Source organism: Pollachius pollachius (genome assembly GCF_949987615.1).
Source record: "Pollachius pollachius genome assembly, chromosome: 7".
In the NCBI taxonomy this organism is placed as follows: Eukaryota; Metazoa; Chordata; class Actinopteri; order Gadiformes; family Gadidae; genus Pollachius; species Pollachius pollachius.
The window spans coordinates 16,171,036-16,187,155 of NC_136940.1; the positions used below are offsets into that span (position 1 = coordinate 16,171,036).

The 16,120-nt window shown below is 42.6% G+C and overlaps 1 protein-coding gene across 1 annotated transcript; it reads right to left on the reverse strand.

Moving 5' to 3' along the window:
- Positions 1-1,061: 1,061 nt before the first annotated feature.
- dsg2.1 (desmoglein 2, tandem duplicate 1) lies at positions 1,062-11,539 on the reverse strand. The gene is made up of 14 exons (XM_079739150.1): positions 11,328-11,539; positions 9,993-10,118; positions 9,638-9,796; positions 9,272-9,413; positions 9,007-9,167; positions 8,633-8,767; positions 7,835-8,020; positions 7,093-7,544; positions 6,733-6,875; positions 6,321-6,542; positions 5,126-5,368; positions 4,205-4,335; positions 3,583-3,894; positions 1,062-3,283 (listed from the first exon to the last, which is right to left on the reverse strand). The coding sequence occupies exons 1-14, from the start codon at positions 11,379-11,381 to the stop codon at positions 2,090-2,092; spliced, it is 3,660 nt and encodes a 1,219-aa protein (XP_079595276.1). The 5' UTR covers positions 11,382-11,539; the 3' UTR covers positions 1,062-2,089.
- Positions 11,540-16,120: the final 4,581 nt, after the last annotated feature.

The window sequence follows — 16,120 nt, forward strand, 5'->3', positions numbered from 1 at the left end:
TCCAAAGTATTTTACATTTCTTTCAAGTTCGTATCTTGAATTTATCTTAAATTGTAGAAAATACAATTTATACCAATACAGTAGCTTACAATTGTATTAATGCCTGAGGAATGATGTAGTCAGATCAATATAAGGGAAAACTCACCATCATAGCCAGATAAACCACCAAAAGGTTTGCTGGAAAAGACATCATGGCGCTGCTGCTGCAGACACACCTCAGGGCTATGTTTCTATTTGTTCGCAGATAGGGAACAAGGCTTTTTTGCTAGTGGAATATCTCGGCTTCAATGATTGTTCACCAAAACAATTTCTCCTTTTAAGTATGGTCACTAGACCCTCCTCTCCTTCTCTCAGTTTCCCACCCACATTGTTTGCCTCCCACCCATTTCTTGCCTTCATTGTAGACGTTCCATCTTACAGAACCTATCCCCTCCCATATGTGACCATTTCAGCAACCTTCATTTACCTGTGACTTTGATGTAACTTGCTAAACGAAAGGGTAAAAGCATGTGACATGGAGGGGCTGGACACTGATTTATCTATTGTAGTCTATACGTTTCTGTTACTATACAAATTTGAGTTTTCCTTCTTATTGTAAGGTCGATTTTAATACTGAAGTTCTTTGCACTTTTACATTACAGACTTTTAGAGACTTCTTCACTACTTAAACTGCTACTACTAATACATTGTTCTTGATTTACTAATACCTTCTCCAGCAAGGCTTTAACAATACCCATTAACTCCTCATACTTAAAATGTTATTGTACTAGTTTCTCATGCATATACATGCAGAAGTATTCCCCAAGTTACATTATCCCATTGAGATGAAGTTTCAGAAGAAGCTGTATTCTCCATTGTGCAAGCCCTGTCTTGAACACTTTTCATGCCTTTGGCGGGAGTCTCCAAACCCTGCCAATAAATGTATATCCTTCAGGGTCTAACCTATACTCAAGCATCATTGGGAAGATCAGCTGCGAGATAGAGTCACGCTACTGTTCGAGAAGGAGACAGAAAACATCATTAGATGAGTAGCAAAAGCAATTTTGAAAATAGTATAATAATTGGTATAGCAATCTGTAGTTTATTGATTATCTTTTATTGCAATTTGTCAAAATTCGAAAGAATACTGAAGCTTTTTAGTGCTGAAAAAAAATGTTTAGTAACAGAGCTGTGTATGTACTGTTTGCCAGAGTGTGGCTCATTTGGCTTTGGTCAAGCATGGCGCAAACTAGAGAAACGATCTACAAAAAAAGCCATCATTCTGTTAACATTTCCCATTACAGCATAATCTAATGTACATGTATAAAATAATATTCATAAAATAATAATATGCTTACAGTAAACATTATTTGCTGAGTAACGATTTAAAACTGTGATTGACAGTTAAATACATTTATACATAACTGCCTGTTGCACACATTGGGTGGATAATGTGTGGCTTCTGTTCCGGAATGTTTCCCATTATTAAACTGCTTATTCTAATTGGATTGTTGATGGCTTTGGATATGACTATTATACAATTTATGATGAGGCAACATAGCTCAAGAGGTCGATCTGCATTTTACAATAGTTGTTTTGGGTATTAAAATACACCTTACAGTTCATGAATGAAATATAACATGTTTCCATGTGAACAAAGACATTATAAAACGCAGGAGCTACTACTTTTTACAATGCAAGGTAGTGGTTTGGTTAAGAAATGATCTCCATTAAAATCCTTGGATGCGAATACAAAAGAGTAAGACAAACGACTCACAGGCATTGCATAGTACATGTTTACCTTGTCAAAAAAGATTAAAGCATAAAAAATATGTCTATATTTATTATAGACATATGGCACATATTAAATGATTATCTACCCACATATACCAATAATTAGCTCTGCGTGCATGATAAATATTTCAACAAAAATATGCTGTAACTTGCCCTCAACCAATTAAAGAAACATGCCAAGTTTTATTGCAACTTCTAAAAATCTTAATAAAAAACGAGAACTTATCTTGCCTGAACTTGCCAGAATACTTTAAATTTGCCAGAATACTTAACAATGTTCAAACATCACGATTGACTCACATTAGCATCCCACTTTTTACTGAGTTGTTTTCTCAGTAGTAACCACTCTTTTTTTGTGCACAACGGATTTGATAGAACCCATCTGTAGCAAGGGATCGAAGGCTGTGCCGTTGTTGTGGACCAGTGACCCTTTGCCGATGTTCTGCCCCTCCACCACCATCCTGCTTTGGCCAACGGTAGCCAGACCCCCTTGGAGTGAACCACCCTGAACCACGTACGTCTGTCCATGACCCTGGAGCATCTGCTGGGAGCCGCCGTGCCCTTCAACCACCATCACGCCATGGGGCAGGCTTCCTGTTTGGTTGGCACCACCACCCCCTTCTATGCGAATCCCCTGGCCAACGGGGGTCATGTTCTGCCCCTCCACCACCAACCTGCTCTGGGAAGCCGACAGACCATGTTTGAGTGTACCACCTTGGACCAGGTATGTTTGCCCCTGAAGCATTTGCTGGGAGCCCGCAGGGACCTGGCCCTCTACCATCATCATGCCCTGGGGAAGGGTGCCTGTCTGGATCACAGCCCCGCCACCTTGGCTCACACTCTGGCCCTGCATTATCAGCCCCTGAGTAGCTCCGGGTGTGCCTCCATTTACCAACATCATTCCCTGCATGTTGGTGGTCGCTGGGCTGTTTGCTAGGTACATGGTGTTTTGCATTTGCGGCTGCATTATGTAATGCATTGGCTGCATTACAGGTGCAGTGGTGTAGTAGACAGGTGGCTGTTGCATCAGAAGCGTCTGGCCTTGGCCGGCCATGCCTCCTCCCACTGAGTTTACACCTTCCAACACGGTTTTTGATTTGTGGGTTGTGTTCCGGACCGCTCTGTTGTTGTTGTGTTCTGTGTTCTGAGTAATTGTCTGGGGCTGGGGTGGGGGCAATGGTTGAGGTTTGGGTTGGGGTTGGGGTTGAGGCTGCTGCTGAGTAGAGATGGTACTTCTCAGTGTGGCTGTGGTGTCAATGGCTCTTGGAGTGGTCATCGTGTTCAGAGGAGCGCGGAGCACTGGTTTGACTTCAGTTGTTTCCTCCTTGCCACCGCACACCTCGGCAAGGGTTTTAAACTTGGGTCCCAAGTTGTCCAGGAATTGCAGGTCATTGTCAGCTTCCTGGAGACTGCAGCAGCCAATGGACCCAACAGGGGAGGCCTGGCCCTCATAGTCGTACACAAGCAGGCTGTCCTTCACAGCTTGGTTTTCTGGTGCAAAACTTGCCTTCTATAGAAAGAAAAACACAATTTACAAGAACAGAACGTTAGCAGACAATAAGACTTCAGGAATGTTGTATTAATACTGGAGACACACAAATAAAACTGACATGTCGCCATGCGCATTTACTGTGGGAGGAAATAATCAGAAACATGATAATAATAGTGGGACTTGCTTTGCAACCACGCTAATAAGACCACAACAGGTTGGCAATCACTGGTGGAAAGGAGGTTTGCAATCCCCGTGTAAAATGGGACTTTTCGAAATACTTCAATGATCTTCTCGTCCAAACAGGCACTTTTCCTCACCTGTGTATAATAGTTTCCCAGGTAGCTCTCTGGTAAAGCGAATCCGCTGTACTTCTCTACCGCTGCAGCGCTCTCCCTGCCGTCAAACTCGGAGTAGTAGCCGTTCGCCTCCTGAGCTCTTCTCAACGTCGAATTTCCGTAGCCGCCTGCTATGGAATTGCCGTCTTGGTAGAACGCACCTCCCATGGAGGAAGTGGATTGTTGGAACTTCCCTCCCATCATGAAACCAGGTGCCGGCTGCTGGGTTCCCATCCCAGCCATTTTGGTAACCTCAGTATCTATCTGTGTTGGCATATTGAGCAACAGGATTTCCTGTTGAAACAAAGAGCAAACATAAACATTAGAACTCCAGAAATTGTCCAATCATGGGGAGTCTTATTCTTTACATAAAATCTGATATCATGCAGGAGAGCTCTCTTAAGACTTGCATTAACACTGTAGTCCATCCCAATCTGCAGTAGGCCAAACTAACGTCATGCAAATCTTGAATATGAGCATATGTTGTCACAGGTACTCATAACATTGGATTGGGTTGCTAATTTGCTATGTCATTGCAAGAACTCAGATCACTACCCTAAACTGCTTTTGGCAGCAAATGTTTTCAAACAAAGTCAAGCATTACCGTGTTTTCGCCCTGTCCCTCTGTGTGGTATGACATGAGGTTTGGTTTGGTGTCAAAGGGCATCTCCGCAAAGCCCCCTGGGAAAGACCCAGGGCCTCCACAGTGGCAGAACAGCAGAAACAGAGCCATGACTATGGATCAAAAAAATAATTCAGTTTCTGGGATACAATCAATACCACATAATTATTAAGGTAAGTCTATTTTAAGGACTGCAAGACAAACATTTCTGTGTTTCAATCCCAATATCAGCAGCTTGTGCAAAATAATTTGCTGGTAGAATAAGAATAGAATATAATAGAATATTTGTATGTAACCAATGTAAATGTGGAAATACATTTCTTCAAGATGCATGATTAATTGTGTTTTAAACATCAAAACATCTACTCATGAAAAATGTGTCATAAAATCAATCCTGTGGTCTCATTTGACCTTGTATGTTAATTTGTCAACTTTGTGTCCTGTTCCTTTAAGCCTATTTTTACATTTTTCTTGTTCCTAAACATATCCCAAACTCAACAGTGTGGGAAATGCAACCGACACACGGCAGTTGTACTTTAGCACTACTTGTTTGGACTTGAAGGAAGGGTGGGGCTGAGAAACACCAGCTAGGCTGGTTGGATTCAAATTGTGTTTGCTGTGCAAAGTCAAGTAGGACGTCAGTGTGACACATCTGTGTCTGCTCCTGTGATGTGTTTTGAACTTGAACAAAACTGTATAGAGTGTCAAAGAATAAACTGGTCATTAAGATTCAATAAATCATTTCATGGTATTTCATGTGTGACACCATGGAGCAAATGAAGATTTCAAAACCATACTTTTTTTTGTTTGTAGTTCATATCTTCTCATAATTAATTTGGAAAAAAAATCCTCTGGAAGAAGGTTATGCTAAACTGTACGTTATACCATGTAAATGTCACTCACGCAGCAGCATGAGCAATCCCAAAAAGATCAGGCCGATGGCCGCCGGCCCCAGCACAGACGATTTGCCGACTCGACCGCCAAAGCCTAGTGGGCCGCATGTCTTCCCATCCACACAGGTGCACACCTCCACCTTCACCTTCTGCCGCTCGGGGCACACCTCGCCCTGCTGGTCTTGTACCTCCACGTACACCTCGTAGGAGCCCGGCCACATGGCCTCGTGAGATCTCAGGATGGCTGAGGTTCCTGCCAGGACAGGCATTCATTCATGTTGTTATGGTTTATTCATGTAGCACATGTCATTAATAGCTACTTCCTCCGGCATTTATTTTCAGTGTTTCTAAGCTTCTTTTATGTGGTTCCATGTCAGCCTATTAAAGTTTATATGGGGACAAATATCCCAAGGTGAACATTTCTAGCCTTTAAAAAAAGAGTCCTAGATGCCATACCTACACTTTGTGATTATGTTGTTATTATCAAAGTAAACTGTAATTCAAATGTCAAACATTTACCACACATAACTATTTAGTATTCCTATAGGATGTAATTGAGAAGGACAGTGTAATTTAAATATTTTGAACTGCAGAGCTCGGAATTATCCTCTTTAGCACCTTTGCTTTATTGTTGTCTCGTGTCTATTCATCTCAGCACTTCTCATCATCAAACTTTAATAACATCAGATTGGGAGTTGCTTCTCAAGATTGTTTTCTTGTCCCAATGTTTTTTTAGTCTAGAGTTTGTTTAGGATTAGGGGGTTAATGTATATTATTTGCATATAGGATTCGTAGGATTCGTATAGGCAGGGTGCGATTTGCCGGTGGGGATGGTGGGGATTATCCCCCCCTCTGGTTTACACGTCCTACCCTCTGCTGAATTTTTTTTATCCTCGGTGGAGATAAAAATTATCCCCCCCACCCAAAGTATTTTCACCATTACATCGTAATAATTAACAACCAAAATACACAGGGTCCGTCTTCATTTTGAAACATTTTAAAATGTTTCTCAAAATTATCCCCCCCTCTGGTTTTTTCACAAATCGCACCCTGCGTATAGGTAAACAAAAACTGCAAGGGTTGCTGCTCGATAACCCAGGGTTTAGATATGAAACTATAGTCTGATTTGTCAGACTAAATATGAGCCTGCAAACCCCTTTTGGGGGGATAACGACATGATTAGAATACCATCCTGGTCCCCTTACCATTTAAATGCTCCACATCCCACTTGCCCGTGGTCCCCTCTGGGAGGATTAAGAAGGTGAAAGGAGCCGAGTTGGGGTCTGCGTCCTCGTCCACGGCAAACACAGTGACGGCATCAGCGGTGGTGCAAATGCTCTCAACATTGCTTATCAGCTTGGGGCAGTGATCGTTGAAGTCCTCCACCTGGATTGCTATGGTTCCCGTGGCTGTTACTGAGGGCATGTCTAGACCCGGCACAACAAGGCAATGAAGGAAATAATATCAATATCAATCTACTTTTTATAATTTTTACAGCAGTTCAGATAACGTAGATTTGTAATTTTTTTGCTATTTTGATTGTATTCCCCTTTATTTATCATATGCCGTTTTGTAATATCCCATTTTGTGCTATGCCTCTGATGCGGCAGCATATACCTTCTGTAATGCAGAGTAATTTGGCGTAGTATGTCCCGTTCTGCAGATACTTAGACTCTCTGTCGGGCATCTTGTTGAGTCTAATCTCTGAGGTCAATGGGTCAATAGTTAGCCAGTTGCCAGGGTCAAGTCCTTTTGCATATCTGTGAAGAGGCAGGAAAATACTTCAGAATATTGTCATGAGCAAATGTATTTCCTGTAGTCTAATACAAAAGGCTTAATATTATACAGATGAATCCGTATAACATGAGATTTGAACTCTGAATTTACCATGCAAATGTATTGGCTTCCGTACAGGTGGGGTGGAAGACATAGAATATATATTGTATATCTAATATATGTTCATATATTTGAGCTGACCTGACATTCTCAGCCTCTTCTCCGGTATCTCCATCTATCGCTGGGTATTTGCCGATGACATCGTAAACGTTAAAAGTGCTTCCGCCCTCGGAGATGGGAATGGCTTTGACTTGAGGGTCGAAACGTGGTCCCTCGGGTTCATTCAAAACATTGATCTTTATTGGGTAGGACTTGGTGGAGGTAGTTCCACTGGTGCCTCCTGTTCCACCTGTTCCTGCTCCTCCTCCTCCTCCTCCACCAATTCCAGCTCCAGTACCTCCGCCTCCAGCCGTGCCTCCGCCTCCGCCTCCACCTCCACCTCCACCTGCGCCTCCACCCGTGCCTTCACCCCCGCCTTCACCCCCGCCTACACCCACTCCAGCACCTGACCCACCAACCCCACAGATAATATCGGCTTTGTTTTTCACAGCCAATCCTAGTTGAATATTCTTTACGTCCTCGAAGTCCACAGCCTGTTTTAGTGACACAAAATCAGACACCACCAATACAAAAACTTGATTAACAAAAACAAAAAAATATGGTTAAAAATCAGGACATTGAATGATAGTAGCCTATACATGACTTAATACATCAGTTTTGTTCAGTTAATTGTATTGATGATTTTTATATTTGTTTTTAGGTTAGGTAAGCTAGGTATATTTAACATTTTTACACCATATTATTTAAAATACGGAAAATGCTAATCGTACAACCAAATATTAAATGCATAGTTACACTCAACTTTTGGCACAAAATCGCTTACCTTGTCAAGCATGAGGATACCCTCGTTGGTTATGGGATCTGTTGTGATGCTGAAGTAGCCAGCCTCGTTGCCTTTGACAATATCAAACACAGCTTCCCAGTTTTCAGTATTTTCAATGTCCAGGTCCTGTGCTTTTATTCTCATAACCTCCACGCCTTTTGTGTTTTCCTTAATGCTACCAGAGTACTGCAGGGTGAAACACATGTTTCAAATAGGACAATCCTAATGTCAGTATTCAACATTGAGGTGGTACCACCCAGTATATTTCGGTAATCAATTACTTTGTCTCAATGTGCTTAAAGTTTTGAAATTAAGAATAGAGTGATTTGCACAGAAATATCTGTATGTGTGTGTTTTTTTGTATCTCATTTATTTCAAAGCTATAACCCCACTTTATTTGTAAAGTGAACATGGTAATCCTTGATCAAAAGGGTTATGGGTGTAAAAGGGGCCCTATTACCCACCAGATGTGAAAGTGATTAGCAATTACAAGCTGTTCAAAATCTGCCTTGCCCGTGGACATCACATATGGAAGAGTCCACCTAGATGTATGATGGATAGATAAGCAACATTTGCTACAGTCCACTGGGTAGGCTGGTTAACGGATCTATCCTGCATACATCTAGGTGTAGTCTCCCACTTGTCAACAAGTCAAAGGCAGGGTAGATTTTGAAACGGTGTATAATGGCTAATCACAGACACACACTCACACAAACCTGGCTGAGATTTTCCTGCTGTCTAGATAGTGCAACAACCAGACTAAACATATATAGAAGGCCTTGTATCAAACAAAGCTACCTCTTCTTTCTCCAGAGTCGGGGCGTTGTCATTCACATCCTTGATCTTTATTACGACGGATCCTGTTCCCTCATTCCCTCCTTTTGCACCGTTCAAGTCCTTTCCAAGCACCTTCAGGGTGTAAGTGTCTTGATGCTGAAACCAAAGACAATCCTTTAATTGAACAGAAGTATTAAAAGTCGGTCGACTTTTTCCAAAGTGCCAAATTCCTGCATCTTTCCAGCAAGTTATCCTAGCTTTGAGGTTTGCATCCGTACTGTGACATCCCTACTTGTGCTCATCATAATACAACCAACTCTATATAAAACAAATACTATTGTCTGTAAGAGATTAGCAGTATGTTTTTATATCTGCCTTGGAATGCTGATGTGTACCTCTCTGTCAAGGGTGGACTGTTTGACTAGGAGCCGTCCTCGGTCATCAATGTAAAACATGTCTCCTGGTGGGTCTTGCTCTATTATGCTGTAATGGATCTTAGAGTTTGGATTATTAGGCTCGTCGTCGTCCGTTGCTTCAATTTGCTTTACAAAGGTATCTGCGAAAATAGGAATAAAGCCAATATAAATTGACTGGTCATTCAATTGTTCTTTTTGTAGTTCATCTTATTGCAAACTATTTTGAAGAGTTTCAAACACTTGCCTGGTTGGCTGAGTTCATAGACCGACCCTTCTTGGGTTTTAGGAAAAGTGGGCCAGCAGTCGTTTTCATCCATTACGACAACCCTGAGATCAATTTTATACTCTGCCTTTGTTCCATTTTTCCATGTTGCCATGCCGGATAGCTAAAAAACATTGGGACATGAATTGTCATAATTATCCATATAACCGCTTCATCCCTCCAACCACCATTTATCTTTCACACTCATATTTATTTATTTGTATTTTTCATCAAATAACTTGGTTGTTACACAATGGGTACATGTCACATGAGTGACATGCACCTGATTGAGTTAATGTATGGGCTAATGTCAAATTATTAATGTCAATGAACATTAAAGCTACAGACATTGTACTGATGGAAAATCTCTCGGTCTACAGAACGCGTCATCTTCACAAATCCAGTGTTAGGGTCCACAAAAAACACGTTGTAGGGATACTGGTCAGCCCCCACTCCATGCAGAGAGTACTGTACATCCCCAACGTTGTATTGGTTGTCTGATCGAATCTGAAAAAGAAAGACAATTTTTCTGATGCATTCTTTGTATTGTGTCAGTGTTTTGTAAGTATTCTTTTACATGTTTACAGGTTTCATATTTTAATCAGATTTATCTTAAAATTGGCAGTGCCAGCTTGAGTGGTTAAAGCCTGCTGCTAAACACACCTCACACACTAGGAATGACAATGAACGTGTTTTTTACTACCTTGGCAATATACTTTTCTCTGCTGTAGTCTTTGTTTTCCCAGAGTTTGGTTGGAGGAATGATCCATTCTCTTTTATTTCTCACAAGTTGGTCTGGGAAATTACCCTTTACCACATTGGCAAGAATCTGCCACAATGGAGAAAAATGTTATAGGTTAAGATATGCCTTGATTGAGATCATCTTGATAAGGATGACTCCTAGATGGGGCAACAAATGTATTTGCGTGTCATTATTAATTTATGTCTTATGTTATATAAAAGTGCTTGGTAATTTTATAGGTAAGATACATTTATAGATATATATATATCAGAATGCCGTTTCAACACAAAGAAGTTTTTGTTTAGTCAAAACACTTCCTGATCGACTAATTCTTTGAGGCATGTCTGGCACCACCCTGCCACTCCTAAAAATTATGGGCTTATTTCTCGACTACCATACATTTTGAATATGACAAAAGAAAGAAAAACTGGTTGTGGGTTAAGTTAAGGAGTGGCAACTTTAAGGGAAGTCGTGTGGTATTTGGTCAACGGAAATATCGTCTGCAGCATGGCATAAAGTTGCGGCTAGTTTTACATTTATTTTATCATCTTAATCAGTGGTTCTCCACTGTTCTGGGCTTGGGACCCACAATTTACAATGTTCATTAAGTCGCGACCCACTTTTCTCCAATTCAAACCAAGTAAATGTTTTGATCAGAAAATGGGTTAGTAAACGCTCATACACAATGTCATTATTTAAACATAAACAAACACTTTCAAACCTGCATTCAAAGCACATAAATCTCTTTAGGCCTATTATTTTTTTGCATACAAATGTGGGTCACAGACACAGTCCCTGACCGAAATTTGGGGCGTGGCCCACCAGTTGAGTAACACTGATCTAAATTATCCATTGGAGAATTCTTTCTCGTTAGAAGTATGCCGGATACCATGGACCACAGTCAGAATACACACTGAACAACAGCTAACATTTCCAAGCAGGGGTTGCTGTTTTCCCCTGGGTGAGGACGTGTTGAGCACTGTCTTCTGCAGTACAATATGCTTTATGTTCTGGCTCCAGGCCTCCTTCACTTGCGTTGCTATGGCAACCTTTCACTGAGCGTACAACAGGACGAGAGGGATTGGATTCCGGCAGGTAGCGTTACCAACCTGCCTGAAAGGGATTCCGTGTCGACGAAGTGACATCGATAAAGTCGCTTATTGTCATCGATCGACAGGCTAAATAACTAAAGTCGCTGAATGTAAGACATGTATTAAACAGAAACAACAGAACAAACGATCAAGTTAAACATGAGCCTATTACTTCTGGTTCAATTCAAATGTTTTAGAAACTCACCGCCAGCGCCGCCATCACCGACAAAACAGAAATCAACGAAAAAACTCTAACCATGACCGAAAGGATGTCCTATAAACGTCTGAAGAAATGACAGGGTCCAATCGGAAATCCACTGCCGTTCTTACTCCACAGTTGTGTCTTTAGTGCAGAAGTCCCGAGGAGTCAGTGCAGAGTGTGTGAGCAGGTAGTGATGCTACGACGGTAATATGAGGACACCCGCTTGTCATGTCAACAGCGTCACGGACTCTCGACACACACCCTCACCTGTGGGGCAGAACGGGTTTGTGCGTCTCTGAGAGAGAGAGAGAGAGAGAGAGAGAGAGAGAGAGAGAGAGAGAGGCATAGTAGTCTGTGTACAGATAACTTTAAACATCCAGACATACTCATCTAATAATCATGTCATTCATCATGGCCCTCAGGCATGGCACAAACTCGGTCACGCCAAAGAAGGGGGTATGCTATAGCGTGTGAATCTTTCTCGTTAAGTCTTCTTTTGTTCCAAAGTAGGCCTAATGTAATGGATGTTGTGCTTTACAGTAAGATAATATTAATAATGATATATTCATAATGACATATCAATGGTATGGATATGTCATAAAACCTATTTGAAATATTGACTTTGATCATTTGTTAGTTTGGCACAGACAGAAAGAGAGAAAGAGAAAGAAGGGCGTGGCGAGGTGTGGTTCTAGCTGATGGCGTGTCTGGAAAGGCAAGGATGAGTCACCCCTGGCACTGTTTCGTGCAAGTGGGGGGGGGGGGGGGGGGGGGGGCGGGGGGGGGGGGGGGGGGGGGGGGGCGGGGGGAAAGAGGAAGAGAGAGAGAGTTGAAAAACAGATACAGAAGGCCTGGCACAGATACTCCTGGGCATAAAGCACATTCTTTCTTTGAATGTATTAGGAAAAACGTTTAGCTATCAAATATTTTAAAATATAGGGTGAACAAAAGTTGCACTCCTTGAATTAGGAGTATATCAAATGTATACATATATATTCACTAACAATGAAATGAAAAGCCATGGAATATTATTGAAAAAAACTAATGAGTAAAACTAGTAACATTTTTATCGAGAACCTACCGGATTGAACTAGCATCAGGCCCCAAGTCCTGAGCACCATGTCATATAATCCAACTCGGTGAACACCTATTCCTCTCCATGTCCCCTGCACATAATATAGTACATAAACATATGCATATATACTACTATCAAATAAAATATATACTCATATCTTACAAACAACATATCAAGCAGCATGGATTGGATAATATATGCTGCAAGGCAGCATATATGATAATATAACCATTATTTAAAGTGACAGTAAAGTGAATGAGCAGAGTAACAATAACTGCTAATGGGCAGTCACAGTCTGAAAATAGGAACTCTCCTTCAGTCTGGATGTCTGTGAACAGACACTCCGAGGCCTACTACACAAAGAGAGAATATATTTTTTTTATTAAAAATGAAAAGCCATGGAATAATATCAAAAAAAAAAACAATGAGTAAAAGTAGTAAACTGTTCTCCATTGACTACTCAGCCCAGAGAATCTCAGAATGCTTCCTACATGTGAAACCTGCAGTAGTCAGCTGGGTTCCAATTCCCCACTGAAGGGTGGAGGAATGGGACCAAAAATAGAGCAAAAAATAAGCATAGATATAAATTCTGAACAAGACAGCTGTGCCTGTGGTTTCATAGCACATCGCAGCCACATTTGGTGGCAGTTAGTGCCAATAATGCATACTGCATGTGGAAATATAAAAAGTCAGCTGCTTTGAATCAGATGATGTTGAAACAACCCCAACAAATGCCAGTGGCTTCTTTGTGCCATGTGTTATAGTTTCTTTTGTGTTCATATTTTGACTGGTTACTATAAGACATTTTTCAAATATGTTTAATTCTTGTTGGTATAACTTGAAGGACATTTACTGTAAGTTACTTACTTCTAAATTAACAGCATGGTATCAGCATTGCAAGTTCAAGTTTGAGTATTTTATTGCCAGGCACAAAGAGAAACACAGGATCAAACTTGGCACTGAAAAGCTTTAGACGATGCAAAACACCGGCAACCTACCAGATCGCACCAGCATTAGGCCCCAAGCCCTGAGCACCATGTCATCTAAACCAACTTGGTGAAAACCTATGCCTTTCCTAACCCCTGCATATAATATAGTACATATACAAATAAATATATACTACTATCGAAAAGAAATATACTAATATCTTTCGGACAACATATCAAGCAGCATAGGGTGGATAATGGCAGCATATACAATAATATAACAATTATTTAAAGTGACAATAAAGTGAATGAGCAGAGTAACAGTAACAGCTAGTTGGCAGTCAGAGTCTGGACAAGAGCCTGACGGCCTGAAAATAGAAACTGTCCTTCAGTCTGGATGTGTGTGAACGGATGCTCTGATAAGACCTAGCACCCAAAGCAGACCAAATTGTGAACTTGCGAGAATGGGATGCTATCTAATCCCTCTATCACATGAAAGACTTATTAAGGGGGGCAACCATAACACATGTTGCCGTTGGACTGACTGGGAGAACAATAAAGCACGGCACAACAGCAAACTAAATACACAGGTGTATTTATTTGGCAAGTATTGCGCCAAGGGGAATAGGGAACTATAAGCGGAGCCAAATCAAAGAAAGCAAAAATAAAGTGACAACTAACTAGTGCACACACAAAACCTAGCTAATACATACAGAGGGCGGCCCGCTTCTAACCTGATGTGATAACAGAGAAAAACTATTTGATGGTAATGTACACCAAGGGTATCTTACCTATTCACCTAAACCCATATGGCATATCAAACACAAAGGAAATAAGGGCGCATGACACAGCAAACAAACAGGCAGACAACGGAGTGTTACAATGGAGAAAACAGGTGCAAGTTATCAAGGCCTGATGACACTAATTGGCCGACAGACAGCACCCAAATTGGACAGGGGGTTGGAGGATGGTGGAGGAACAGCCAATGGTGTGACACCTGCAGAGAACGAGAGGGGAGACACAGGAAAACACAAGGACAACAACCAAACACGTAACAAGGACTTAAAACAAAGGGTACTCGAATCAACCATTGCAATCGTAACTATTCAGACTCAGAGTATAGCTTGAATGACTTAAAACACCTGAGCCAAGTTACGTTGACTTTACGTAGTCAATTAGCAGACCCCAAACAAACACATTCAACCGGTTTGGCTTAGTTAAAAAAGCCTTTTAAAAAAAGTGCAGAATGCATCTCAGGAAGGTTATTTACATGATCTGCATAGTGCTCCAACCTCGAAGTGAAGAAGTCATTCAACAAGAGGTTCTGGGAGGATATGGGTCTGTCAGATCAGTCAGGACTCTGCAGATCGTATGGAGTTGTAGGTAGCTTGTTTCATCAACGCACATATGATAGTCTGGTCATACAATTATCTTATTTACCCAAATGACAAACAGAAAAAATAAATCCAAAGACAGAAACTGTGGTATCACACTCCCAGGGCATGGTTTTGGCATGCTTAAAATTTGTACTGGAGAACAGGTTCCACAGGTAACACCCTTTACTTTCCATCCTTCCGTTGGCAATTGTTGTATGATTCAGTGTTTTTGTGTCCACAACAAAACTGTGTGGACACGAAAACACTGAATCATACATAAATGAGGGCAAGATGTCTGACACACACGCACGCACACACGCAAACTCGCTCACACGCACACATACTAACACAAAACACACTAAATACACACTAAACCAATGGGTATTGTGGCAGCCCGTTTCCCCAAGTGTCAGGTGCCCGGTAAGAATAGCGCGGAAAGCAAGGGTGAAAGCCGTTGTCGGCGTTTATTCAGAGCAGTTCAACAAAACAAGAACGGTAATAGCGAGCTAGGGACTCCGCGAGCCTCGTAGTCTCTGGGGCCTCCGTGGGCGCCTCCGTGTCGTTCTTATCCCTGTTCTCCTCGAGTCAGTCCTCCGCTCCCTTTTTAGAGGTCTGCCCCCACGTGTCCTCCCTCCGGCCAGGTGTCCCTCATCCGGCTGATGGGGGTGAGGGGTGTGTTGCTCTCTGCCGCCGGCTGGTGGATGGCGGTGGTACACGCCCTCCACCACAAGCCCCCGGACCCTCCCGGTGGGGGCCGGGATGCCACACTCCTTCACCGCTTGATGAAGCCCCCGGTTGGCTGGGTCCCACCCCAGGCAGGCATCCCGGCGTGACAGGACATCAGCGTTGGTGTGCTCCTTGCCCGGTCGGTGGTCCACCTTGAAGTGGAAGTCCTGGAGGGCCAAGAACCACCTCGTCACCCGGGCATTGGTGTCCTTGGCGCTGGCCATCCATTTCAGGGGGGCATGGTCGGTGACCAGGGTAAACTCCCGACCTACTAGGTAGTACCGGAGCTTACCCACGGTCCACTTGATGGCCAGGGCCTCTTTCTCGACCGTGGAGTAATTCCTCTCATTGGGCAGGAGTTTCCGGCTGATGTAGGTGATTGGGTGCTCCTCTCCGGCCCGGACCTGGGACAGCACTCCCCCCAGCCCTACTTCCGAAGCATCTGTGTGTACAATGAGGGGGAGAGCAAAGTTAGGGGTTATGAGCACCGGCTCCGAGCATAGGGCTTCCCGGAGTGTCCCGAAGGCCTTCTCGGCTGCCTCGGACCACCTGACCCGGTCGGGCAGGGCCTTCCGGGTCAGGTCATTGAGGGGGCTGGCCAGCGTGGCGAAGCCGGGTATGAACCGCTGGTAGTACCCTACCAGCCCTAAAAACGACTTCACCTGCTTTTTCGAGGTGGGGCGGGGCCAGTCC